Consider the following 25765-nt stretch of genomic DNA (forward strand, 5'->3'; position numbering starts at 1 on the left):
ACTCAAGAAACAGCAAAACGCTGTTAAAAAGTTTGCCCTATAAGAAATCATTAAAATAAAAAAAATCGATTTTTTTGGTAATTTCAAAGGTCCGGTGTCCCCTTAATATACTAAGAGAAAATGTTTAATCTCGCAATATTCTATTATTTTGGCAAATTATAAGAAAACTAAATAAACAAAGGCTAGTAAGAGCTAGATCTTTTACTAATCTTTATTTATTTAATTTTCTTATTTTTCCATGTAGAACAGTTTAAAGAATTGTTTACATTTTGACGCATAACTACTAAACCACAGACAGCCATTACACATCCCGTAGTTTTACCGCATTGTGATGACCCGATAGCAACAACATTTAATCCTTTTTTTATAGCCGGCCACACGTAAGATTGGATTTTTCTCGGTCTCGTGGAATTTATACACGTATTCCAACCCTACAACAGAAAACATTTTATATTTCTATAATAACTAACTAAAATAATATATTTGTTTGATATTAACATAGAAGACACAATACATTTTTGTAATGGATATTAAATTATTCTCGTAATATGTATATATAAAATTTATCGAATAATATACCTTATGTACTCCTTTAGGAAAACTAAGATCAGTAACATCGCTCAAAATTCCACAGTTGTTCCTACTTTGTATTAAAACTTTTTCACTGAAAATGAAACAAGAAGTGTGAAACAAGATAAATGAACTTTCTTTTAGAAGAAGAAAAGCCAAGTAAAATATTCTTACATGTGTCTGACAGAACAATGCTTCTGAACTTCACCAACAAGTTGATTTGCATTCTTCTGCCGATTAGATGAAAACTTTGCATATATAATAATGTCTTCTTCCGAACTTTCTTGTTTATGATTGGAAGTCTCAATGAGTTGAAATAAATCTAAACACCAGTCATATTTTAAGGCATATTACATAGTACTTTAATATTAATTAATCAAGTACCTCTTAGATAAAAAATATAATAATATTAATGTACCTTCTTCCAAATAAGTTGCATAATAATTTACAACTAAGGCTTCACTTAATGATATAATAAGATCATCAATGATAAGATAAAATTCCCCGTATTCTCTCCCATTCACTTCATCTGTAACTAAATGATCGAAGTACACAGCACTAGAAGCTACCAGAATATTCTTCACAAACAGAATCGCTTCTTCGCTCCATTCCTCTACAACACTGTAAATAGCAGCTACATCTTGAAACATATTTCTAAAAGGATGCCATAGCTATTATCATTAAATCTTACACTGCTGTGGATTTATTTTTATATCCATTTGAAGAAGAACTTGTAGTTGGGACGTTTTTCCTCATACGAATTGGCAATATATTGAATATACCAATAGTTTTTGTCAGATACTTTTCAGGGATAAAATCTTTTGGAACTTTATACATTTTATCCTTGTTTAGCTCAATGCTAATACCATGATCCACTAGAAGGACATTGTACTTTCCATTTTCTTGTTTAATATGAGTTATCAAACCACGACAAAGATAGGATGGTAACTCTGCTACACCAGTTTCATGATTACTGCTTTGTATAAAAACTACCTAGAATAAATATTAGAGAAGATATAAATGATGTCTTATATTGACTGAAAAATATATATTAACTTCATTAATTACAGAGTGGGTCAATAATTCTACACGTAGAAAATTGAAACGAGGGAATTTTAGAGTTTTGCGAAATATGAATTAAACACATAAAAACATTAGTTTTATTACAAATAAAGGCATAAAGATTGCATGAGTCAATCCGAGTCCTCACCATGAGTCAATCTGAATCTTTATAATTTGATTATAATTTCTCAAATATTTTATGTTTGAATATAGGGTAAGTATGAAAACCCTAAAATATTTCAGGAGTGGCGCACTTTGCCAAAAAAAAAAATGGTCGAGACAAAAGTCAAAACTTAGCTCCGAAGAGAAACTATATACCTAAAAAGGTACCACCCTCCCTCAACCATGAGATTGGTTCATCTCTGCCTCCCACATCTTAGTAGAAGTTGTCACCTTCATCTCACTCAATTTTTTTTTAATGTTTAAGATATTTTTACATAAGATACAAAATATCTCGTAAAGCTTCAATTTTCCTGTGTTTAAAACAGCAGCTATTTCAAGGAAAAAAAAATTCAACGACTTTTCCCATATAATTTAAATATCACAAAACATAGAAATCTTACATCACCAATACTTAAACTTTCCGTGTCATTTTTGGAAGAAGTTTGTTTTCTAATAAAAGAACATAATTGCGCATTGATTTTACTAATTTTTTCCTCCCGTTTTGCAATATCATAAGCTCTCATGATATATGGACTCTGCACATTCATTATTTTAATTCCTCTAGCTGTAGCAGGAACACCTAAAAAATCATATAAAAAATACAATATGAACATATTTGCAAAATATTTACACTTGTTAATTTATCATTGCTATAAATTATTAAGTAGATCTACAAATATTACCTTGATGATTTGATTTCTTTATTTCAATCATTTTGTTTGGTTATATCCACTTGTATAGATAATATAAGTTAGTATATCTAAAATAGTCATGAATTCTATTAGAAATATTTGTCTTTTCCTGATTTCTTATTGAGCTCAAGTCACTTCACTTTCTTATTAATAAATGATTCACTTTCCTATTTATTATATACTATTACTTTTATATTATATAAGCTTAAGTTATTATTTTATTACATGTTTATCTCATATACACTATGTATTATTTATTATTATATTGATTTAAGTAGTTTACATGCTTGCATCTGTACATGTACAGCTGTTTTTAGAATGTTTTTTGGAGTATCTAACGAATTTAATAATAAATTAAATAAATTATTTTAAAGATTACCAACAAATCGTAAAATGTTGGGAAAGTAGAATATATAACTCAGTCTAAAAAAATTTAGGTATTAATAAAAAATTTTACCTTCTTCAAAATATATTTTTTGGCAACACACTCGCACGGGGAGAGAAATGTAAACTTTAGGTTTAAGTAACAATTTGAGTTATAAAAAAATCTCCCTCTCCCTCCCTTTCTATTTGGCTCCGGGTACTCAAGAGAATGTTAGCCCCAACGCTAATGTTTACGAAAGAATAAGTATGCAAGCGTACCGCCGAGGTGGAACGACTTATCCAAAAAGACGACGAACAAACTCGAGATATCTTGACCAAAATTAATTACAACATTAATACAGCTAAAATGGTTAAAAACTAGAGACTTCAAACTTTAAAGTGCTTCTTGATAGCATCATTATTGCGAAAGTTGCAGCCTGTTAAATTTCGCCTATATTTTATTACAATGTAACGCGCCCCTGACCAGCTCTCGAGTCATACTATTTGAGAAGTACGTCTGACTCCATCATATCACAACCTCGGTTGCTCGTTAAGTATAGTGGCGACTCGTAGCGGAAATCCTGGAACTAAATTATTAGACCCGTTAATTTAGTTCCAGGATCTCCGCTACGAGTCGCCATTATACTTAACGAGAAACCATGATATGACTAAACGATGGAGTCAGAGGTACTTCCCAAGTAGTATGACTCGAAGGCTGGTCAGGCGTACTTTCCATTGTAATAAAACATAGACGAAATTCAACAGGCTGTAACTTTCGCAATAATGATGCTATCGAGATTATTCAAGAAGCACTTCAAAGCTTGAAGTACTTAAAGCAAGAATTTTATATCATGGAACAATCGGAAACGGAAGATTTCTCGGGGGATTAAACTTCGGATAATAACGGTACATCCTCCGATACAAATGAGAAAATGCATTTATTCTCGTACGAAAAGAATACAAAAAAATTACAAGAATTACATGTATATAATACTAAATGTATTACCACCTACTTCGAGCTACCAATCGGTTCCGCTTACGGTGAATCGCGTAGCACTACAATCGCGGCCGTTAACAAGAAGGGGATAATCGGTTAATGTGTAATTATAAATAAATGTGCGAGAGAGAGAAAGTGTAGAGGGACGAGTGCACGGTGCCGCTCGTGTAACACCGCCGTGGTCTCCGTTCCTCGCGCTTTTCCCTTCGACGCACGACGATAGTCTGCTTGCCCGAGAGTTCGCCGCGGTCGTCTTTCACAAACGGATCCCTGGGTTTCGGGACGCAACAAAGTTGAGGAGCTCGTCGCTGTCCTCGCACACGAAAGGCTTCACATGATGACACGCCACGTCGTGCCACTTGATGCCGTCGTTATAAAAGTTGTTCAAGATGGACAGGCAGGACTCGTCGTTACCCTGCAAAAAAAGAAACGAGGAAATCACTCATTTCCTCCGGCTTATTTAATTCACGGATTCCTCTCCCGAGATGGAAGACGATACCGCTCGCTCAATTATTCAAGTAATGTGAAATTGAAGCCATCTTTCTTCGAAAGATCACAAAGATTACTCACGTAGTCTTTTAATAATATTCTTTTCGAAGTTGACACTCGTGGAAAAACGCGACCTCAAACACTTTCTATGTAAAATTTGTGGCAAAGTTAAGAGGGGGGAGCGAGCCGATAAAAATTACCGATGCGAAAGGTCACATATAAGAGCGACGATAAATCTAAAGATGCCAAAGTACTTTCACTTTACCCCACGAGAATATAAATCAGAGTTTCACGGGGTCGACGTCAAAGGAAAGCGTGTTAGAGCCGTTTGGCCCGCTTTTAGCGAGGATTCTCCCGACGATGCTCCTTCTGTTCCCGAATTTACGCAATTTATCATCCAACATATCTTCGTCATAATGCTCTTTAGCTCTTCTATCAATTTCTCACCAAATCTATAAAAACACGAGCGGATGTTTCGGCTTTTTCTTAAAAATAGGAAAACTGTCAGTTTTTTCATCATAGAGAGAAATGTGTCAAGTGTTTACAAACGAACGCATATAGGAATGTAAAATCAAGCGATTAAACCTTGTTCATGTGTACAGAGAAAAAAATTATTCCACTGCTAAGAAAAGCGATTATTTTCCTGTTAAAAATTTTCAGGTGGATGGAAAAGAAGATATCGAAGCCATACCTGCGCAGCCTCGCGATTGTCCGGCTGTGGCTGACCGTATCCTCCAGTGTTGCTCCAGTCTCCGGAGTTTCGCTGGGTCGTCGGTCCAATCTTGGCACCAGATCCAGACCAGAACCATCCGTTGATGTTCTGGGGCTGGAGATCAGGTCGGTCGCAGCCGTTGAAGTTACACTTACGCCCGGACGTCCAAATGTATCTCACGTTTCCTAACAAAGCCGATAATGTAAGATACTGATATCAAAAATCGTATAAATTTGCTCAGTACAAAGTTTAAATAAGGAAGCAGAAAATGTATAATACATAGCTCAGCAGAGAAAGCAACCGTTGTAAAATTCGTGAATCTCATGTTCCTTAATCTTGATTGAAGAGCATACAACAATTACAAAACTACTTTTTCTCTCTGCTGAATGCAGCTAGTAAGAACAGTTACTTGGTAAACGGAAGATTCGATCGAGTCTGTGTTTTTCATTTCATATAACACTAAGAATGGACATCTGCAGCCTCAACCATTTCCTTCCACAGTATGATTGCTAACAATTGTAGAGCAATTTAATCATTATTACTGGAAAATTAGTATCTACTATCTCAATATTGGAAATCGATAATTTCTGGTACTTTTGCAATATTTCATCTCAGTATTCCAGCATTCGAGCAGCACAAATTGTTTGACTAACCCAACGTTGGCCAAACGATACGCTCGGGCCAGTATCAAATCAATATTGGCATTTTTACTGTTCATTACTGTATATTGCTATTCATCGCTAAGAATCGATTATCGAGCCAGTAGCTCATTTCCTACTTGGGAAGTGTCCAAAGGCTCAAACATAACGGAACTCCGTACGCAGTAACGTGGTATATCTTACCGGGTGCAACAAACGATCACGGAAAATGCAAACGAATCCGCGGCAAAAAGCCTAAGCCGCTATTGTCTTTCTGTTTGAACAACGACGATAAATTATACCGTAACTGACCTATCAGTCTCTAAATGACCACCGACACGGACGTCCGCGCGACCCGACCGGAATTTCTTTCAGTCCCCTGTTGAATTATCGGAAATAAAATGATGGGCGTTCATAAACATCAGGCGAAGCGCGACTTAACGGCTATCATTCCCCTAATAACGCGGGATGTTTTAATTGAATAATGCACCGAGCGATAACATAAACCTCGTCTAAAATGTCATATGTGTGAGTCGCGGTATTATTATCATCAACAGAGAAATTACTAACTGCGGACATATCTTCGCGTGTAACCACTCGCGACGTCCCGCGGTAGACCTTAATTTTCAGGGATGTATTTGGAAGATAATTCAATATAATTAACGACGTCTCTAACGTCAATAAGACATCATTAAAACGTCATTTGACGTCACTTTGCAACTTGAACAGCTATATTCATAATTTCCAGAAATAATTTTCAAATATTTTAGCATAAAATTATGTGAAATTATGTTTATAGATGTTAAAAACAAAACGTGAAGGTAAACATTGAAAGAGATATTATTAAATTAGTTGCATTAATGTATCAAAACTTCTTCGATATGATCCCGGGCGAAATAGTTTTTACGTATAATTAAAATAATATTTTTTTTCAACACTCCTGCAAATTTTGCGTCCCTCCTGATCCGTCTGTGCAATAATATCAGAAATCACTTGCAACCAAACTAAAGGAATGTAATTTTTGTTTCTAAATTATTTAATTACTAAATTACTTTGAATAACATAAAAGAATTTTATTGAAATATTATCAAAGTATTAATATTTTTCTTTCTAATACCACGTCTTTTCTATAGGATGTCCCATTTTAAATGGCTTTAAATAAAATTTTTAATTAACATTTCATTTTTTACAGTATATTTTTGTCGGAATCGGAAGAATTAAAAATTACATTCGAATTAGTATTTTTTAGATACCTCTCTAAAAGAGAAAGACAGATGTATCTCCGTCTCAAATGGACAGAGAGGAAAACAGCGATCATTGCTCGGGCCAAAGCAGACGGAGGCAGCGATGTAACGCTCACTTTAATGGCAACAAATCTCTCTCAGAAGACAAATCGTTAAATCCAAAGTACGCGCAATCCCTTTCACGTCGGTCGGTTGGATTTTCCGCACGGGTCATCGACGGTCAAGTGAAAGTGACCCGCCGCTTCGGCATGTATAGGGGCACATATCTAGTCACCCGCGAACGTAAATTGCAACTTAAATTCCTCGCTGATCAGCCGAAAGAGAGAGAGGGTCATGCAAGGTCACAAGTAGAGGAGAAGAGTTGCGCCACAGGCGAATTGACGTACGCGCCTGTAAATCGGTGCTACCCCCGCGAAACTTAATCGCAACGATGTTGTGCAACGACATTTGTGCCTAGAAATCGAGAGAATTAGCTTTTACTTCTCACGCGCGGGCTCCACTTTTGTGGCTGTCCCCCGCGGCGGGTCTCTGAACGAAACGAGAGGACGCGAGAACAGTTGCCAAATAATAATATTCGCTCGCGAGTAATGTATGCCCCGGCGTTAATGAGGTCCGATTCTGACAGTAACATTAATACAACAATATTGTAATTTCCCACTCAACGATGTAACCACAACGCATGTTATATAGTACTTGTCGTGAGTGAAAAACATTGACGTAAGTCCGAACAGGTGTGACAAGTTTTTTGCTCGAAAGCACGTTGACATCGCGATTTGTAAGTGTTATCGTGAAAGCGCCTTTGATGAAAAATTGCATTATATATTTCGTTGCTTAGAACAAAAAACCTGAAAAATTATATTTTCTCAGAGTAAAAATGTATTAGCATAAGTAAATATTAGTATGAATATTTCTTGTTCTTTAGGTATTTTTCTCTCAATGCATACACGTGACATTTATATGAGGACAATTTGGAGTTAGATAGCCAGGTTTAGTACGTTCTCAGGAGATTTGACAAAATATGACTGTATTATCGGATTCCTTTCATTCTTGGAATCGCTCACTTACAGGTTGGCACAAATTCCTGTGTCAAGCTAAACTCAATTACACATATCCATTTTCATGATAATGACCAGACGAAACGCTTCTTATGCAAACTTGGGGCGAACGCCAAGCGAGCGTCCAGAATAAGGCCTCCTCTCCTGAGAGATGACGAGGTTGCGATACACGTCGAATCTGCAATTTGTCAGAGTCGCCTGTATCGAAATGAGCGATTCGCTTTTCCCGGCCATCAAAGGAGTCACTCTCCCTGGGTGAAGGGGTATCACGTGCCTGAGAACCGTTTGAGAACGACGGATCTAATCGTCGACAGTCTCACCTCTCGCTACTCTCTGCTTGATGTATTCGTTCTCCTGCGGGGTCTCCAGGGACACGGCGTCCATGCAGTGACGACGGCAAATGTTGCGAGCGTCTAGCCAGTCAACTTCGAGACTTCTGGTCGGCTGATGTTCCCAGCTGAAGAAATACGAGTGAACGACCCCCCTGCCATCCCTGTACGATGCGTGACGAACACCTGGATAATAAACACGTCAATGATCGTATTTTATTACTGAAAGGACTTTGACATCAATTCATAGAAATCTATCGTAGCTTGAACGACACGAAATATGAATTATATTGAACGCGCGCACGCGTCCTTTCGTATCATTCAAATAATGAGTTCACCGACTACAGTGAATTCGAAGCATTCTGATGAATGTGTCCTCTCTTTTCTCTTGGTTTCCCGTTATCTTCCACTTAGTTAGCGCATAGATTACGAAATGTCGCTGGAAATATACTTACGGTTCGCGCAGCTCCGCGGATCGGGCAAGGCTAAACGACGCTGGGCGCTGACGGCGACGACGCCGAGCAAGAGCAAGCAGAAAGTCCTCATACTCCCGGACCTGTCATAACCGAAATTTCGTAAGACCTCGTATTACCGTTTGAATTTTTTTTTCATCCGGCGAACACTTCATTCTCCGCGTGAACACTTTTTTTCTTTCCGATGTTGCCGAAGGATCGCTCTCGGAATTTAATCAACGATATACCATCAACGGATAGTTGATTTTGAAAGATATAGTATTAATTTGACGAAATTTTGCACGCGACCGCGCTTCAATGGAATGTGAATTTTGTTTGTAATTATCAACGGCTGTTGACGCGGAAATTATTTCGCGGAAATTCTGCAGAAAGAAGAACGTGTTCCAAAGAGAACAAAAGAGCTCCCACGCTTCAACGATAATAAAACTTCGTACTACTTTTTCATGCACGATGTAGTTACGCAAATATTAAACTTCTCGCCTTCGCTTGTTTCTAATTACGGGAAAACCGACACTTTTCACGCTACTATCGACGTTCGCGATTCCCGCCTGTTGGAAAATACTCACTGTAAAGTGTAACGACAGGCAATCGCGCAAAAATCAGAGCGCACGACGGCGACACTAAGCGATGTATCATACACGACATACCGGATAACATTACGGAATTTGTAGGAAAGTTGACAATCCCTCGGAACGGGAACGCTGAACATTTGCCAACGCCATTGAGTGTTTAGCGGTTCGAGGTTACGGGGTTACAAGGCTTTTATGATGCACGCATGTGCTGAATCTGCAAGGCGAAGTCGTGAAAATTTTCGACACAATTCCACTTGACGGCTCTCTCGCTCAAAATTACGAGGATTAATATTTTTGCCCATTTAAAGTTTTCCAATATCATTGAAAATATTATTCAGATTAATATGTAACGTGAATCTCAGAAAATCGACAATTTGATTATGCAGACGCTTGATTCACACACTTTTAACGTATTTGCATGGTCAGTCGCAAAAAGTTTGCAACACTTCAAGTATTGGAAGGCATTCCGTGTTCAATAGGAGAACTTATTTCTTAGTAATTTTCAGCAGATACATTTTCCCATTGGATACGATATGCATCGAAGGAAAAGTGTGACCGACCACAACTGACTGATACACAACTTTACTACTAAGAAAAGCGATTACTCAATTTACTTTCTTTCTTTTAAGTAACATAAATATAATAATATAATTATCTTCAACTAAAAGTATTTTCTTGATAATAGTCTTAAAACATACTCATCACAAATTTAAGAAAAATTCATTATGACGTGCGCGAAAAAAGGATTTATTCTCTTTCCAAGAATATTATAAACTTTATCGAAGAAAAATTAAATTCGGTTAATTTTGAATAAACAAATCGACATTTCTTCTAATTTAACATTATTAATTTTGAAATGCCACACTTACTGTAAAATGTACTTCGAATGAATTTGATGCTTATGATGAACTTATGGTATATTCCGCGGATATATATGAACTTATGAGATATCCAAAACAAATGGCATTTATTCGAATGTATTTTTCTGTCTGTACCAGAATGTTAACAGAATTATTCTTATGTGCATCGCTGTCGGGACGGCGCGACTTTCACTCGCGTAACATTTCAATGAGCTACATCCCGCGGATTTACCATCGAACTGGCTCGATTTAAAGTGAAGCCAGTCTGGATTATGACTTCCAGATTGATTTGGCGCGTCACGTAAACGTCGGCGTTTCGTGATGGTTTTGCTGATGCCTATCATCGGTTCGGCGGGACGAACCACTTTCTAAGGAGATCAAACGAACGGCCGTTGCAGAACGTCGCGAGCGTCTGCCACGAACTGGTAAAAAAACGGCCGCATACTCTTCCGAATCATCACTTCGTTCCGATCGCTGACGATCATCGGAAAGCGATATTTTGCACGCTAGTGAAAGATCTCGAAGAAAAGAGGAGAGTTCGTGTTTTCTGGTGGTCGCACATAATTCAATTTTCACCCGAATTCGAGCCGGCTGCGGTATGATTTCTCCCGTGAAAACTCCGAGCACGGTAAAAGAAGGTGTTTGTTAAATTTTGTGTTTTTTAACATGAGTTGAAAAGTACACAAATATGTGTTGGAAGTACGTAAATGTTTAATTTACTCATTAACACATGTCGATATTTAACATTAGCTTAACGTTATTTACTTTTTAACACGTTAAAGTGACGTAAAATTTCAGTGGACCGTTTTTACTACAGAATATTTGACTGCGAGGCTTTCACGAGCGCGCGACCGGGAGAAATGCTCTCTTATCGATTATATTTCGTCCGTTTAACTTGGCGTCGCCGAGTTTATACGAAAAACAGCAGATAAAAGTTCACGTTGGACGCTGGAGAGAGAGGCTGCCGAATGTATAATTTAGCTGCCACGGCCGTCGTACATCAACGACACGTTCCTTTTACTCATGCCGATAAATTATAAAAACAATGAACAAGTTTTCGCACAGTGACGGAACTTGACGAAGGTGAATGGCGCGCTTTAGCATAATCGTATAAATATTCATCGAAGGCACAGACGACGATGAAGCGAGGATGAACGATAGGATAGATCTTCCTCTTTCTTCCTCTTCTCGTCGAATCTGAGAGATCGGAAACATACCTAACTGCCGATCGGAACGGAGTAAAATCACGCGGAAAATCGCGTCTTTTCTTATTTACGGTGGAACGATCGTCCATCGACAGCCTCGTTTCCCTCGCGTGCGGCCGCCAATTAGATGGAAGCGTAGGAGTTATCCCGACGCCGCGTAATAACGGAGAACACTTGTTAAATGTGTGTGAAATGGAGTGTCCAGATTGAAAGTTAATAACTCGACTCGTTAGGAATAGAGGTTGATGGGTTATGAGAGAGCGGGGTGATATTTAAAGCGAGATAAGTAGCGCGCGTGATCGATCCGGGGGCCGGGGCCAGGTGGGAGAACGAACGAACGAAATTGTCGAGCGGGGAGATAAGATCATCGATATCTGTCATTGCGTACTGATAACATCACGCAAAGGTGCGTCCATTATCCCATTATATTAATCGACGATCCCTTTTCGTCGGCGTTACAAAACTTCTCGACGTTGCGTCATCCTCGAGCTCTCATCACCTGCTCGTCTCTTACGTCAACCCGTCCTTTTCTCTCGGGGTTGTTCCGATATCCCGGCGAGAGCGACAACGTGCGCGTAATTTTTCCGACGGGAGGCGCGTACTTTCGCGACGCTCTCTCGACCGAGCGAACGGATTCGGTTATTATCGAGTCTGGTTGTGTAAATCCCCTTGCGAAAGAAGTTTTCCGAACGCAAAACGTGCCTCATTATAGCGTCTTCAGTATATCTACGCACGCAATTTTCCTCGACAAAACGTGCACGGTCGTTTCCCCTTTTACCTTGCGTCTTACAACGCAGCTTTAATAGACTTAACGCGTCATCACCATCAAACGGTATGTTCGCAAGATGATTTATTTTATATCGCGCAATTTGATTTTAAGACCGCTCGGCTCAACCATTTCTTTTCCTTTTTTTTCGGTAAAATTTTTTGTGACTCTTATTGCTGCGATTGTTAGAACGTAAAACTTACCGCTCCATAATATTTAAATTCGCCGATTCTAGACATAGAATTCTCGATAGCGATCTACATAACTCCGCTTAATTCTCGCGACTACAACAAGGATACAGATAATGCAATGTTCTGAAGCAAAGAATTAAAGATCCAGTCGGGTGTGTAATCTCTGGAAAGGCATTTGTAAAGGACCACTTTTTCAAGAACCTGTTCGTTGATATATATACTCTACACATATACACCTCGATCGTGTTGAGTAACTTACGCACGTGTAGTAAAAGAAAAGATCGACGGGGTCCAGTGACTCCTGTGGTATTCTTAATGTTGATCGGCTGAATCGATCTGGATGAGAAAATCAACTCTTAAATTTAATTTAATCTGAATCATATTAAATTGAATGAAACTGCATTTTAAATTAAATTAAAACGAGCTAGAAAATAAGAAAAAAAGAAGTATTATCATGTCATCTGAATAGTGGAATGAACTCGCAATTATGCAGCGGAATTTTGCATCCCATGAGAGCACGCAGTTTAACTCGAAACGTAATTCTTTCATTTCTCACTTTTTCTCGTGAAGCTAATCGCGCTGCTTTAAAGTACCTCCTACCGACTGAGATAATTCTCACGTGTTTTATCGCCTCATCGTTTCTGAACGCGGAAGCAACAAGCCTTACAATGTATACATCTTCGACATGACGCAACGATGACTAATTAATTTAAGATACGCGCAAACTCGTCGCGCCATGTTCACCATTAATATTTACTCCTTGGAATTTGAGAAACATAGGTGCGCCCTTTTCTACATTCTTAGAAGCAACCGACAATTATGTAACAACAATTAAAGCATCGTCACTTTTATGTGGGAACGATCGTGTTGACAGGGTGGTGTAGTGAGAAGCGTGTGTTGAAAGTTACGCAAAATCCCATTCCTCTGAGAAGACTTTGTGGAACAAATTGCACACATCTCCGCCTTCTCTCGCTTTTCCCATGCAAAAAATATTCTGAAGAGTTTTCTTCGCGGTCGAGCTGAGCAACGGCAAATTGCAGAATTGAAGGTGCGCAAAGCACTCGTCTGCCCGACGCACGGAGCAGGATTGCCACCTCAGTTTGTCCGCTCACTCGAAGATTGGCAATGTGAGATCTCTCTTAAAAAAGAAGGGACGATATGTTAATGATAAAAATAATAATATGACGCACCAAACTTCAGATACTTTAAACTTTTATTTTTTTTAATAACGACGCTTTCTAACAATATGCTTCGCTCTGAGATTCATAATATCTTTATATTTCATACTCAGACAGCATAATATCCAAAATCGGGACATATTTAAGACGTCTCACTTACAAAAGTCTTTAAGATGTCCGGATTTCATTGTGCTGTCCGGATATCGTAATTCATGAAATTCTAATCGTTTATATGTTTCGCCGTATCAACCCGGAGATTTTCTCTCTCGGCCGGAAATCCCTCGGGCGAAAATCGAAGAAGTGACAACCCTAATCTCGAGACGAGGAAGTCGAAGTGTCTGAAATCTCGAGTGTCACGAGAGCCGGCGCGTGTATTGTTGTACGAGATCGGCAGACTCGACGGGGAGACGATGACTTTAGAAACGGACGCGACCAGTGAAACTTGATGTGATTTTGCAATGCGCTTTTTTCTTTTACTTAATTTTTACCGGGCAGAACTGACTTTCCTCGAAGCACAGTTGCCAGGCAGCCAGGGGCTGCGACTTTCTAAACCGTTCGTGACACTCGCGTGTAGCGCGAAGTAGCGGTGTGTCTCTTGGATGAGCATTACCTTCGCGAGGATATCGGCGTTAGGCCTCTACTCTTTACAGACTAGAATTTTTTCCACACGCCGCCTGTCGGCGCAATTGAATCAACCGTCGCGAAAGTAACGCCCACACGAGAACTCGAGGAAAATTTTTCTAAAAATGTCGTCGTTTCTCTCCCCTTCTTTCTCTCTTTAGTGTGTCTCTCGTGTCAATTTCTTTAATTGTTTAATTGCTCTCCGAGTGAGTAGCAGTCTCTTTTATGCACGCGTTGTTTTTCTCTTTCTTTATCGTGCCCCGCGATATAGCAGTTATTGTTCGCTCTGCGGCCGAAAGGAGCGAGTTTTGTGTGCGGGAAAACGACACGGGACATTCGAGGTATCGTCATGTATAATGGACCCGCTCGCCGAATGGAGATGATCGGCGACTGAAATATCGCACCACGATGCAAATCATCGAGCGATACTGGTCGTGTTTACGGACGTTATTGATGAGCGCCAGCCAGATAACATTTTTACAACCGATGCGAACGACCGATCTCTTACCGATCTCCCGTCGAAATCGAAACGAGGAGTTCCCCCGAAATTAATGGACTCGCTAATTGCGACGCGGTAGCTCCTCTGCGCGACCGTGATTTGTCGCGGACGACGCGTGTCGATGCTAAGTAGGAACACGTCGCCGAAATTATCCATACGATTGAGTACGTCCTTGCGTAACCGGTTGTACACGAATGCAGCGTGAAATTATTTCGATAAGCTTCTCCATGCGGTCATATATCACATCCGCAGAATTCCGTCGAGTGTCACCATCGGGTGTACGAGCGAGTCTCTCCGACTGTTTATTGATTGATTTAGTTCTTTATTTAATTAAACATGGAACTGAGTATTGTCAAATAAATGGGCTACTCTGTAACTGAGTGTTGTTCTAAGAGATAAACAGTATGATAAAGTAATTAACAAATAATGTTTAATAATATGAGAAATTAATTTTTGAAGAATTAACGTCTCTTTTTATAAATAATACGATCTAACTTCTCGATGCTGGCTTCAGTGTGATATCACGTGACTACGCTCGACGTTCGTTTCAGCGTCCGATGAATTTGCGCCTTTACTTAAGGAACTCCGTCCTCCGCGGAAAAATTCGACACTCACGCTCGCTTTGTTTCTGTCGATATTCAGCGGTGTCAATAGAAAGGAAAGTCGTTCCAGAATCGATCCTCATTAGTCTCATTATACCCGTTCGCCGGATGCTGCGGAGACACGTGAACCGCCCGAGGGTTCCCGACGCGAAAGAAGAACGCCGCGAGAGTACGATCTTGAAATTTGTACCGTTACCGAGACGCGCGCGCTGCTCCCCCGCGACTCGTCGTTTCACCCGTGGAGAAACGCGCGGAATCGTTGTTTTGCGACTAATTAAGGCCGGTAGGTCTTTCACTTTTTCGCGAATTACGCGGCGGGCCTTGGTTCGCGTACTCCTCTTCTCTCTCGACATCCTCACATCCTCGTCGTGGAAACCGTAGATGAAATCTTCCGATGTTATCCAGACGTATCCTTCGCGCGTTTACTCACCGCTTAATTGAAACTTTCTGATTATATCTATTATGGAACTACCTGCTTCTTGCATCACATTGTTCAATTAAAACTGTTCAAGCGCTCATAATATCTCGGATCTTGTAACGTGAGCTCGTTTCAGGATCGAACGCGCGGTAACTGTGGAAACGTAGCCGATCACGTGTAGTCGCGCGCGACATGGCATTTTTTGCAAAAACAGAAAAAAAACGTTATCGGCAAGGACGACAAAGTAGCCGGCGTGTTCAGTTAATCATTTGCGGTAAGTACTCAAGTAGCGGTCGGGCGACGGAGATTAATAATACTCGCGGGATACGCGAGGGAACAGATGTATCAGCCGTTTACTTGGCTCTTCTTTCCTTTTTGTCTGTTTTTTTTTCCACCTATAATTTAATCGCGCGCGCACTACGCGCAATTTGTTTTACACATTCGCACGCCAATTACACGCCGCAGTGACGAGCCGCGACGCAACGATTTATTATCTGATATACGCCATTTTTGTGATAGTCGTTAGAACAGGCACGATGATCATTCAATTATAGAGAAACACTCGCGCAGCGAGCGACTCGCCGATACCCGCGATATGACACAGAATCCGTCCGCCTGCCGAAAGTACATGAGGATTACATGCGCATGATAAGAATCTGTTCTGCTGGCAGAGTAATCAGTTAGTTATCACGTCAATCGCACCAAAGCCGACCGATGCGGACTAACGTCGAGGACAGGTGGTTTCGAACCACCGCTGATCCGTCCTTACACCGAATTCGAATAAAACACACTTTTATCGCTTGTCACTTAGGCGATAAGCGAGTAATCACAGGGGAGGGGGGAGGGGGAGATTCTATCGTGCAAAATTATAAAAACGTCGCGCGAACGCGCGGCACCTGTTCGACCTGGCGTCGAGCTTTCCAGGTATTCGTGACCGCCGTCGCCATTCACGCGAACAGGAATGAGAATGAGTATGAGAACGAGAACCGTAGGTGTAGGATAACGACATCACCGGAGGAAGAGAGAGAGAGAGAGAGGGTGTGCGCGTATGTGTGTACATGCGCGGGCCACATCGACGACGTAACCGTTAGCTGGCCGGCTTTACGTCCAGTCGGCTGTTCCAGGAGTCTCTTACAGTTTGTCCGAGGTGGACTTTTGTTAACGGCAATGCGCGCTGCTACGTCGACGTATCGCGCACGCTATGGCCGGCGATTCTGGAGAATCCAGCACGGCAAGAACAAGGCGCACCAGGGCGGATCAAGTCCGTAGAAAAAAATGGTAAAAGCACGCCGTCGGATCAGTCGGCCGATTTGCTGGTCGCTTTGTCGTGTATCGATTCTTGACTTCAACTTGTCTATTTAAAAAGAAACACGCACAGAGAGAGGGGGAGGGGGAATAATCACGATCTTGTTCCACTTCGTTAATGATTCCTGTCTGAGCACCGCCGGGGACTTACTACTTAAATAGAAACGCGCTCGTGAGTCATATTGTGAATCTGAAAAGTAGAGAACAATAATCTGAGATTTTCTTAATTACCGGCGAATCGAATTCTATTTGGCCGGTTAATAATGAACATCTCGAAATTAGTTGACTTTCTCCATTTTCTTCGTATTACTGTATTTCGCTCCTCGGTGATAAGTATGGTCACTCACAAAAAGGTTTGAACATTTTTTTTTTTTTTTGGAGAATGTCTTCTAGTAATTCTCGGAAGACATTTTCCTATTGGATATACGAAATGCGTTGCGAAATTCGTCGAGAAAAAAGTGTTGAGGCCTTTTTATGCTTTTTTACGGGCCATATCCATATAACATGTATGTCTAAAAGATGTCTCGAAGATGTCTTACTTCTTGTTTATAATTTTGCTTTAAAACTAAACAGTAAGCAAATTCACCAACTACGATCATTTATTAGAAGAACAATCGACTGTGGTTAGTCGATTTGCTTACTGTTTAAATCTTAAAGCAAGGTTGTAAATAAGAGGTTATTTAGGACGTTTGAATGTTCTCTGAATACGTACTTCTATGTGGAATACTAACAGAGATTCCAAGTTGAGAGTTAAAATTTTCGATTTTATAAAAATAATAATAATAAAATTAATACTCTTATTATATTTTAATTCCTCCTCCTTCAGATATTTGATGCTGTGTCTCAACCCAATGAACACAATGTCGAAAATCGATGCATAAGACCTCTTTAAAATGGCTTTAAGACGTAAGTCGTAAGCAAATTGACTAGCCACGGTCGATTAATCTTCTAATAAACGACTGTGATTGTTCAATTTGCTTACTACTTACGTTTTGAAACAAGGTTGTAGATAAGATCTTTAAGACGCCTTAAAATCGTCATAAAGACGTCTCATGCGCCGATATTAGACACTGCTTTTTGGAAAATCAACGATGTAGCGCAATTAAAGGAATTCTATCGGAAAATACTTTCAAATATAAGATAAAACCCGACCTCTCTTCGTGGAAGAACCATTGCGGTTAAAGTTTCGCCGACACAATCGAAGCGTACACAATCGAGAAAGCGTTTATGGCCACGACGATAGTCATCTCACTTGCGCGCTAACTACCGGCGACTTCACAATAACGATATTAATCTCTCTCTTGCTGCTTTGTTCCGCACAATGCGCGGCCAGGAGCTCCTCTTAAGGACCGCGTCAACGTTAACTTGTTACCCACATGGAGTGTCGAAATCAGGTGATAGCGTAAAGTGCACAATCGCGTACACTTTCCAACGTGCTCGCGCGTCTCTCTTTCTGCAGGAAAATTTAAAAGCGCTAAATTTATTTCACAACGCAACAATACATTCGCAACGCTGTTCCACCGATTTCGATAAGTTTGACATGCGTTGTGGTGCAGCTCGGCATGAAAGACGCTTATTCTTTTAAAGAGAAAGAGAGAGAGAGAGAGAGAGAGAGAAATTACGAAACATGTAAAAAATCTCCGTCAACACTTTGTAATCACGTATTTAAATATCTCGAAAAAAAGCAGACTCGGGTTCATAATAATGAAGTGCTAAAATATTTTATTGAGAATTGAATTTTATTATTTTTGTGAGAACAAACAAGGCGGACTCTCTCTCTCTCTCTCTCTCTCTCTCTCTCTCTCTTAAAAGGAAGATTCGAGTTTTCCCCAAATTAGAACTTCTCACGGCAGAAGTGAAAGGAAGTCCAAAAGGTGGCTTGAGACATTAAGGAAGCGCTCAGAGAGGAATTTATCTTTCGTAGATAAAACACGCTCAGCGTCCCGTAGCAAATGACGAAACGAATTAAGGGTATAAAGGTGTCCGTACATCGAGATACGCGTATAACCCGCGCGCTCACTTATGTAATCGCATTTTGCGCGTATGAGGCGCGAGAGTGAAAAAGGATAAAATGTCAAGAAGCTCTCTTGATACGAACGAAGCACGCGTTTCGAAACAATCCTCCTTGGTGAGAGGCGCAGCTTGTATTACACACACGTTTTTTTCATAGTTGACCTGCGCGCGATCTAAACGATCAATTCGACCAATTTCACATGCCGCGAGATAATACCGTGCCGGCGTAAAGAATTTATTTCGGCCATTACCTCGTAAAACGGGATCGGCTGACCAATCAACTTGCGATGTTTCATAAACGATGAAAACGATCTCGCGGCATAATTGGTACGGTTGCGGCACGCAGAGAGAAATCGTCGACCCTTACGGTTCACTATCGCCCGCTATTAATGCCTTGCCGGCAATTATTAAGGCGGATCGTTTTACGAAATTCCCAAGCTGCAAAAAGCAGCTTCTCATCGCGTGCGTTTCGTCGAGAATTTCATCTTTATCACGCGTGATTATTCCATACAGACAAAGTAACGTATTCATTGCCGAGAAGCATCCTGTCACTCGAAAAAAAAAAAAAAACGGAAGATGTTTCGCCTGAACGATTTCTCGACGGCCGAAATTAGCTTAATTAGAGGCGGTAAGACGCGAAGTAAGACGAGGCGCAACCAATCGAAATAAGGACGCGCACAAGTGGAGATGAGGACAGCCGTCCGGCGGCTTCGGAGATGCTTACGAAACGCGGCCACATCGCGGGGATGGCGAAAAAAAGTTCGCTCGGGGTCAATAATTTGTCGGCGCGATGCGAATCGCTCGATTCGCGAGATTAACTTGCGCAAGATCGACTGGCCGTCATTCTTCATGACAGTTTCGGCCGTTATTCCACGGTTGCGCAACGAAGGGCACCCGAAAAGCCCGGATCTCAATCGCAACAGCGGATTCCCTGCTAGATATGGTGAGATTGATCCTCACGATTGCCCACAAAGTTGCAACAGCGCGAGACGGCTTCTCGTGTCACGAACGATTCGAGATATTGTACACCAAGTCTCAACGTTACAAGTAACTCGTACGATTTTCAACCTGATACATATATGAGAAAAATCGAAAACTGCGTAGATAAATTAGATAAAGAAGTAAAAAAAATTAAGTAAAGCATTAAGTAAAAGATGCTAAATTTGACTTCCAAATTAGTGCAGTTCCGCATAGCACAAATTGTTGAAAAAATATCTTAAAGGCACCTCAGGGATGCTGAAAAAAAAACAAAAAAAGAACAATTACGTTCACGTCGATTCCAGTTTCCTTTTTTTCTGTGCAGCGAGAAAATCAGGTAAAAAACTGGGTAAAAGTTGGACGAAAATCGCAAGTAAATCAGTATTGAGTAGAGTGAAGCGATAAATAAGTGTAAAAGCATGTACGACGACGTCAGTGCGTATACGCGCTCCTCAAATGAAATATCCCGATCGTTATCCGGTGCGCACAGCGGCGACGTTATTGCGCACACCCGGCTGAGCTCGTTGTCGGGTACGCGTCGCAAAAATTACCCACGTGCTGCGTCGGACGGTAACTCGAGCGGAATCCGTTAGTTACATTCCCGGTATGTGTGCACGACACACACGGCGCGCGTATAAACTTTCACAAGCGATCATTTACTTATCCGTCTAATGAATCGCGCGGAGAAACACGTCGGGATAGAATGACGCGTGTTGATGAATCTCGCGCGAGCCTGTTATTTATCCGACTACGCGGATGTTATAAGTTAGGGACGATGAAAACGTGAGAGACGTGCCTCTCTCTCTCTCTCTCGTCTTTAATTTATAGATTTATAGATAGACGAGCCGAGCCGTTTTATGCTGATATTTATGCTAATATCCTAAGCAAGTGTGTGTCCGCGCGCATAGTAACGAGAAAAACGATTTTTAAATCAAGCTAAGAAGCAATTGGGCCTGTCCGACCTGTTGTAATTCGCGCGAACATCGTCTCTAATTACGTACTTTCCTTGCCTCCCTCTCGGCTATCGCCATGAAAATAATACCATCTACCTTTCTATCCGTTATTAATATAATTATATAAGGCGCTTAGATGCGTTTTCACTGCATAGAGATTAATTGTGACGAGGATATCGGCTGCAACTTTCGGCGAAAATATCACAGCACTACACGCTCCTACGGACTTTCAATCTGAGCGATTTAGGCGCGGAGATATTTAATATGTTAAGTGTCAAACGCGGGAGTTCGCGAAAATCAACGTTGAATTTTCGCCGAGAGAAAGCCGTTATTTAAATAAAACGCCGGGTATTCCGTAACGCTGCATCGCGAACCGGTGTCCGTGCTGGGAATCACGATCGGCCGTGCTACGTGTAGCCGCTGCATTTTCAGATCGAAAGGTTCATTGGCCTTAATCTACTTCGGGTTATACCGAGAATACGAACTCGGAAATCGAAACGGAACATATCGACCGACGAGCAGAATCGGCAAAAATCGGACGGCAACTTTCGAGCGCGTCCGCCAACAAAAGCTCGTAAATTGCTGCAACATCCACTTCCTTCGCATCTTCCGTCCGAACCGACAAAGGCAGGCATTCCCTGAGCTCGCACAGACGATTGTGTCATATCTTCGGTAATTCCGTAATTAACTCCGGATGTATGTCAGCTCTTATGCTAATATCCTGAGCATTCGCGAGTACGTATTTTGCTCGAAGCAAGTGTAACGTCACTTCTGACGAAAAGAATTTTCTCGCGCCACCAAAAGTCGCAATATTGCCGAAATCCGAGGAATCGCAACGTCTGATAGAAATCTTTTTAACGGTAATATTTGCTCGAAATCAAAGGCTTTTGGTTACAGAAAATAGACTTAATAAAAATGCATAAGAAGAATGTACGTTACATTAAAAAATAAATTATAAATTAGTAGTAAAATATAAACTGCAAGCAATAGAAGAGAAATGATCGTACTTACTGAGGATGCTGCGGGGTTTCGAAGGGAGGTGGTTCCTCTTCTTCTTGGCCGTCCGAGAGCAACGGACTTGCTTAGGGGCGAAATACGGGAGGACTTCGGCACCCAAACGACGACCACGGGTATTCGACGAGTAGAACGGAGAGTGCTGGATCCGACGAATCGGAAATACGTGGAAGGAATGAACTGACGAGCAGCCGCGATGAGCCGGTATATAGTCGGCCCACATTCCCTAGTGGTACGAGTAACCTAAATTCCTCCCACCCGAGCGGGGCATCATTCTCAGGTGGACGGTCCTCCACAGGGATAGAAGCGCCCCACCTTCCGTCCTCGTCGATGCCGCGAGGCTTTACGTAGTAAAGTTGTATACGGTTTCGTGCTGGTACACGTCCTCCACCTTCGTGTCGTCCTCTCTTTACCCCCACCTGACCGGCCGACGGTTGTCGTCGTTACGAAAACTCCTCGGTGCCCCGGCGATGATCCTCGACCCGCGAGAGGAAAAAGAAACTAATCGGATAGGCGTGCAAGTGGCGGTCGCCCTCGTTTGAGCAAATGTCAAGTTAATCGGCCGGCGAGTTCTCGCAACGGTGCATTTTCGTCGGCGTGCATCGCGGCGACAATCGTGATAATTGGATCGGCCGGACGCGTCGCTCGAAACCGAACATTTCCGACAAAACGGGAGAATTGTCAGCTCTTTTGCTGCCATTCTTAGCGGTCTTTCAGTTTTATAGCTTCTACTTTATCGCGGCGATTTTATCGTCGAGGCGAGCGAATGACTTACGATCAGTTTGGTCGGCGATTAATTCGAAAGGTCGAAAAACAGCCGGAACTATGAGGCAGCGTAGTGACTATGCAAGCGGCCGAGTGCCGGTCATTTGCCACTTGACAAAATGGCTGTCCTCTCGCTGGAGATACTCTCCTCTCACGTGAGATAGCGTCGACTTCGAAAACCACTTGTCATGTCCGATGACGTTTGCCATAGTTGTTAATGCCCAAAATTGCAACAATCAATATATATATCGAGATATGTATCAAGGCGATATTATGTAAAATTTTCGCATCCTGCCAGCGAAATATTCCAAGGAAAAAAGAATTTTTCTACATGCGATATGGTTCATATATTATATTTCTCGGCGATTTTCCACTGGTATAGAAAGAAATTATTTCGTGACATTTTTCACTTCGGAAATTATATTCTTCGTTTGATTGAATTGCGACGAACATTCTCCACTGCATTCGAGACTCGAAGGACACGACCCAATATATCACTCGTTTGTCCTGATGCAAGATAGTACGTAACAAATTGCGGGTTTAAATGCTACTCATTATACTTTGCCAGTGGGAAAGATGTATGCGCCATCCTATGTATATTTAATTGCACGGGAGCGATAAAGGTCTTTCGATAGAAACTGACCCACCGCAAAACGCAATTAATCGAATAGACAGTTCTCACGGAATACGCTTCGTTGCTTCAAATACAAATGAGATTGTGTCGACGTCGCGCTGCTACGCATGCGCTTCATTTGAATTTGCCGGAGACCGAACGTCTCTTTAAATTAGTTTGGAATTTGAACTATACCTTGAAGACTATCCACCAGACCGGAGTTTCATTTTTCAATGTGTAACAGAAATACACTGATTAGAACACAGTATTGCCGTCCAGCAAGCATGTGCCGACGGCTAAGACCTTATAATACCAAGGTTTCAATTTGGCAATGATGAAAGATCAAGAGAAAAATGGCGGAGCGAGGGACACATCACCAGCCAGCTAGTTATAAAACTAGTTACGCAGTGGGCGTTAAGTGGAACGCACCCTATGTGTGTAGTAGTATAGTTCAATGGTGGTGAGGAAACGGAATACAACTCAACGGTAGGTCAGACAGATTTTTGTTTTCTAATAGTACACTCAACATTAGTTGAAACTGTCCCTTTATTTTCAAGTTTTACGACTTTTTATTCACAAATAATATATTCAGCAGGTCAAAAGGTTTCCTCGTTTTCAAGTAACATCATTCAACATTCGACGAACTTCATCTTTCGCGATCGACAAGTAAACTTTTGTCTCTACTTTCATCAACTACAAATAAAGGTTTCAGCGCAAAAACTCCTGAATAATCACGATCTTTTAATGAAATCGAACATCTTCGTTCGTCCAACGATCATCGTCCAGCTCCAATCATTTCTAATCCGTGAATAATCTTCATTAGCATCCCATCGCTGACACGTGCTGTTATTGTCGTTGACAGTTGTCATCCACTATCATCGGAACATGTGCTTCGTGTGATGCCTGTCGCACAGAGATTCTCGTTTCCAAGATCTCGTACGAGCTGCGTGTAACTTTAGCAGTATGTCCATGTTTATGCTCATCGTGTCAAGAATACGGGGCACTTTGTGAGAGCCGAATCCACTCGTAGTTCAATATAATAATTGAAAGGATCGCAAAACACGCACTGGAGCGCGAGGATGCAGGACGACGCGTGTCAGGGCGAATTTTATACTGCAGCCGCGAAATACTGGGATCATATTCCACCCACGGTGGACGGGATGCTAGGTGGCTTCGGATTTATCTCGCAGACTGACATAAAGGGTTCCACGGTTTTTCTCAAATCCCTTTTCGAGGTATGTACTGTAGTATCCGACGTTTCGATTTTTCGTAAAAAAAGCCCGATGCGCAAACTTGGAAGAAACGATAAATGTGTTAAATTGTCGTAACCTGTTTTAGTTAAACAATGCACCCGGCAAAACGTTCGCCTTGGACTGCGGCGCGGGTATCGGCAGGATTACCAAAAATTTGCTGATCAAACACTTCAAACACGTGGATCTGGTTGAACAGAATCCAAAGTTTCTGGAGGTAGCAAAGATATCTTTGGAAAACCATTCCTCGAGGATTGGACAATATTATCCTATCGGTGATACAACTGATCTGTAATACCGGAACATTCAACACGACAGAAATGTAAACGAATTTTTCTTTCAAGGCTTGCAAAATTTCTGCCCTACGGCGAGTAAGTACGACATTATATGGTGTCAGTGGGTGTTAGGACATCTGCAGGACGACCATTTGATCGAATTTTTCAAGAAATGCATGTGAGTTCTAACTCTTACTTTTTACCGTATGAAAAAAAGAGACTAAGCACGATTTTTTTCCACTCAATGACTTGAATCTGTAGATTGGGCTTGAAAGACAATGGGATACTTGTAGTGAAGGAAAATATTACTAGCTCAAATAATTTGGAAATTGATAAGGAGGATTCTTCTGTAACTAGATCGCTGAATGGCTTGAAATCCTTGTTCGAGAAAGCCGATCTCACTTGTATCAAGGAACAACAGCAGACAAAATTCCCCCGCAGTTTGTATCCAGTTTATATGTTTGCTCTTAGACCGACAAATTGTTGCGATCATTTAATCAGCGACGCATAATATATAAATTAAGTGTACAGTTTTTCTTTTTTTTTTTTCCTAAAATAGCATGCCAACGAGGTAGATTGATACTTAAATTATTTTAGTTTCTTAGAACTTTTTATAAAGAACTTACGAGACGAAGGCTTAGAAATTACATCTTTGTGTAGTTCACAGAAAGAGGATAAGTATCGTTGCGTTTCGCACGCACGCATGTGTTATTACGATAATCGCGGTGTTCTCGGTGCTAACACTTTCGCTTACATTCTCGCGGTAAAGTGGAAACACGAAAACGATCAACTAAATGTATGACAGCGGAATGTTGATCACAAACGTATCTAGGAGATCAATCTTTATCAGTCTTCCTTGTCATGAATAACACGAACATGTGGATACAACGGACACACGTAA

General features: G+C 41.0%; 3 protein-coding genes across 8 annotated transcripts in view; 1 reads left to right on the forward strand and 2 right to left on the reverse strand.

Annotated features, from left to right (window-relative positions):
* The window catches only part of LOC106741862 (putative ATP-dependent RNA helicase TDRD12), a 6972-nt gene extending 3639 nt beyond the window's left edge, over nucleotides 1-3333 (reverse strand). Inside the window, exons 1-8 of one of the 3 annotated variants that reach the window (XM_014614262.1) lie at nucleotides 3129-3333; nucleotides 2478-2554; nucleotides 2196-2374; nucleotides 1262-1563; nucleotides 989-1191; nucleotides 745-892; nucleotides 580-664; nucleotides 267-431 (exon numbers count right to left, since the gene is read on the reverse strand). In XM_014614262.1, the coding sequence (XP_014469748.1) occupies nucleotides 267-431; nucleotides 580-664; nucleotides 745-892; nucleotides 989-1191; nucleotides 1262-1563; nucleotides 2196-2374; nucleotides 2478-2508 (1113 nt within the window). In that variant the 5' untranslated portion in view covers nucleotides 2509-2554; nucleotides 3129-3333. Of the gene's footprint in view, nucleotides 1-266; nucleotides 432-579; nucleotides 665-744; nucleotides 893-988; nucleotides 1192-1261; nucleotides 1564-1950; nucleotides 2124-2195; nucleotides 2375-2477; nucleotides 2555-2943 lie in introns of those variants that run through there. The other 2 variants (XM_014614261.1, XM_014614263.1) reach the window with 2 other exon arrangements.
* A 534-nt stretch (nucleotides 3334-3867) lies between these two features.
* Nucleotides 3868-21998, reverse strand: LOC106741789. The gene is made up of 5 exons (XM_014614106.1): nucleotides 21959-21998; nucleotides 8769-8869; nucleotides 8305-8499; nucleotides 5027-5232; nucleotides 3868-4261 (listed from the first exon to the last, which is right to left on the reverse strand). Exons 2-5 carry the CDS (start codon nucleotides 8857-8859, stop codon nucleotides 4103-4105), a joined length of 651 nt encoding a protein of 216 aa, XP_014469592.1. The 5' UTR covers nucleotides 8860-8869; nucleotides 21959-21998; the 3' UTR covers nucleotides 3868-4102.
* Nucleotides 21999-23788: 1790 nt separating this feature from the next.
* Nucleotides 23789-25392, forward strand: LOC106741807 (N-terminal Xaa-Pro-Lys N-methyltransferase 1). 4 transcript variants are annotated; one of them, XM_014614160.1, is made up of 5 exons: nucleotides 23789-23825; nucleotides 24202-24574; nucleotides 24678-24864; nucleotides 24934-25042; nucleotides 25126-25392. In XM_014614160.1, the coding sequence occupies exons 2-5, from the start codon at nucleotides 24419-24421 to the stop codon at nucleotides 25373-25375; spliced, it is 702 nt and encodes a 233-aa protein (XP_014469646.1). In that variant the 5' UTR covers nucleotides 23789-23825; nucleotides 24202-24418; the 3' UTR covers nucleotides 25376-25392. The 4 variants fall into 4 exon arrangements, with proteins under 4 accessions (XP_014469646.1, XP_014469643.1, XP_014469644.1 ...); XM_014614157.1 differs by having other exon boundaries at nucleotides 23801-23825; nucleotides 23935-24574; XM_014614158.1 differs by lacking the exon at nucleotides 23789-23825 and adding an exon at nucleotides 23847-24005 and having other exon boundaries at nucleotides 24163-24574.
* The last annotated feature ends 373 nt before the right edge of the window (nucleotides 25393-25765 follow it).

Source organism: Dinoponera quadriceps, unplaced genomic scaffold (assembly GCF_001313825.1).
Source record: "Dinoponera quadriceps isolate SergipeBrazil2010 unplaced genomic scaffold, ASM131382v1 scaffold533, whole genome shotgun sequence".
NCBI classification, from domain to species: domain Eukaryota; kingdom Metazoa; phylum Arthropoda; class Insecta; order Hymenoptera; family Formicidae; genus Dinoponera; species Dinoponera quadriceps.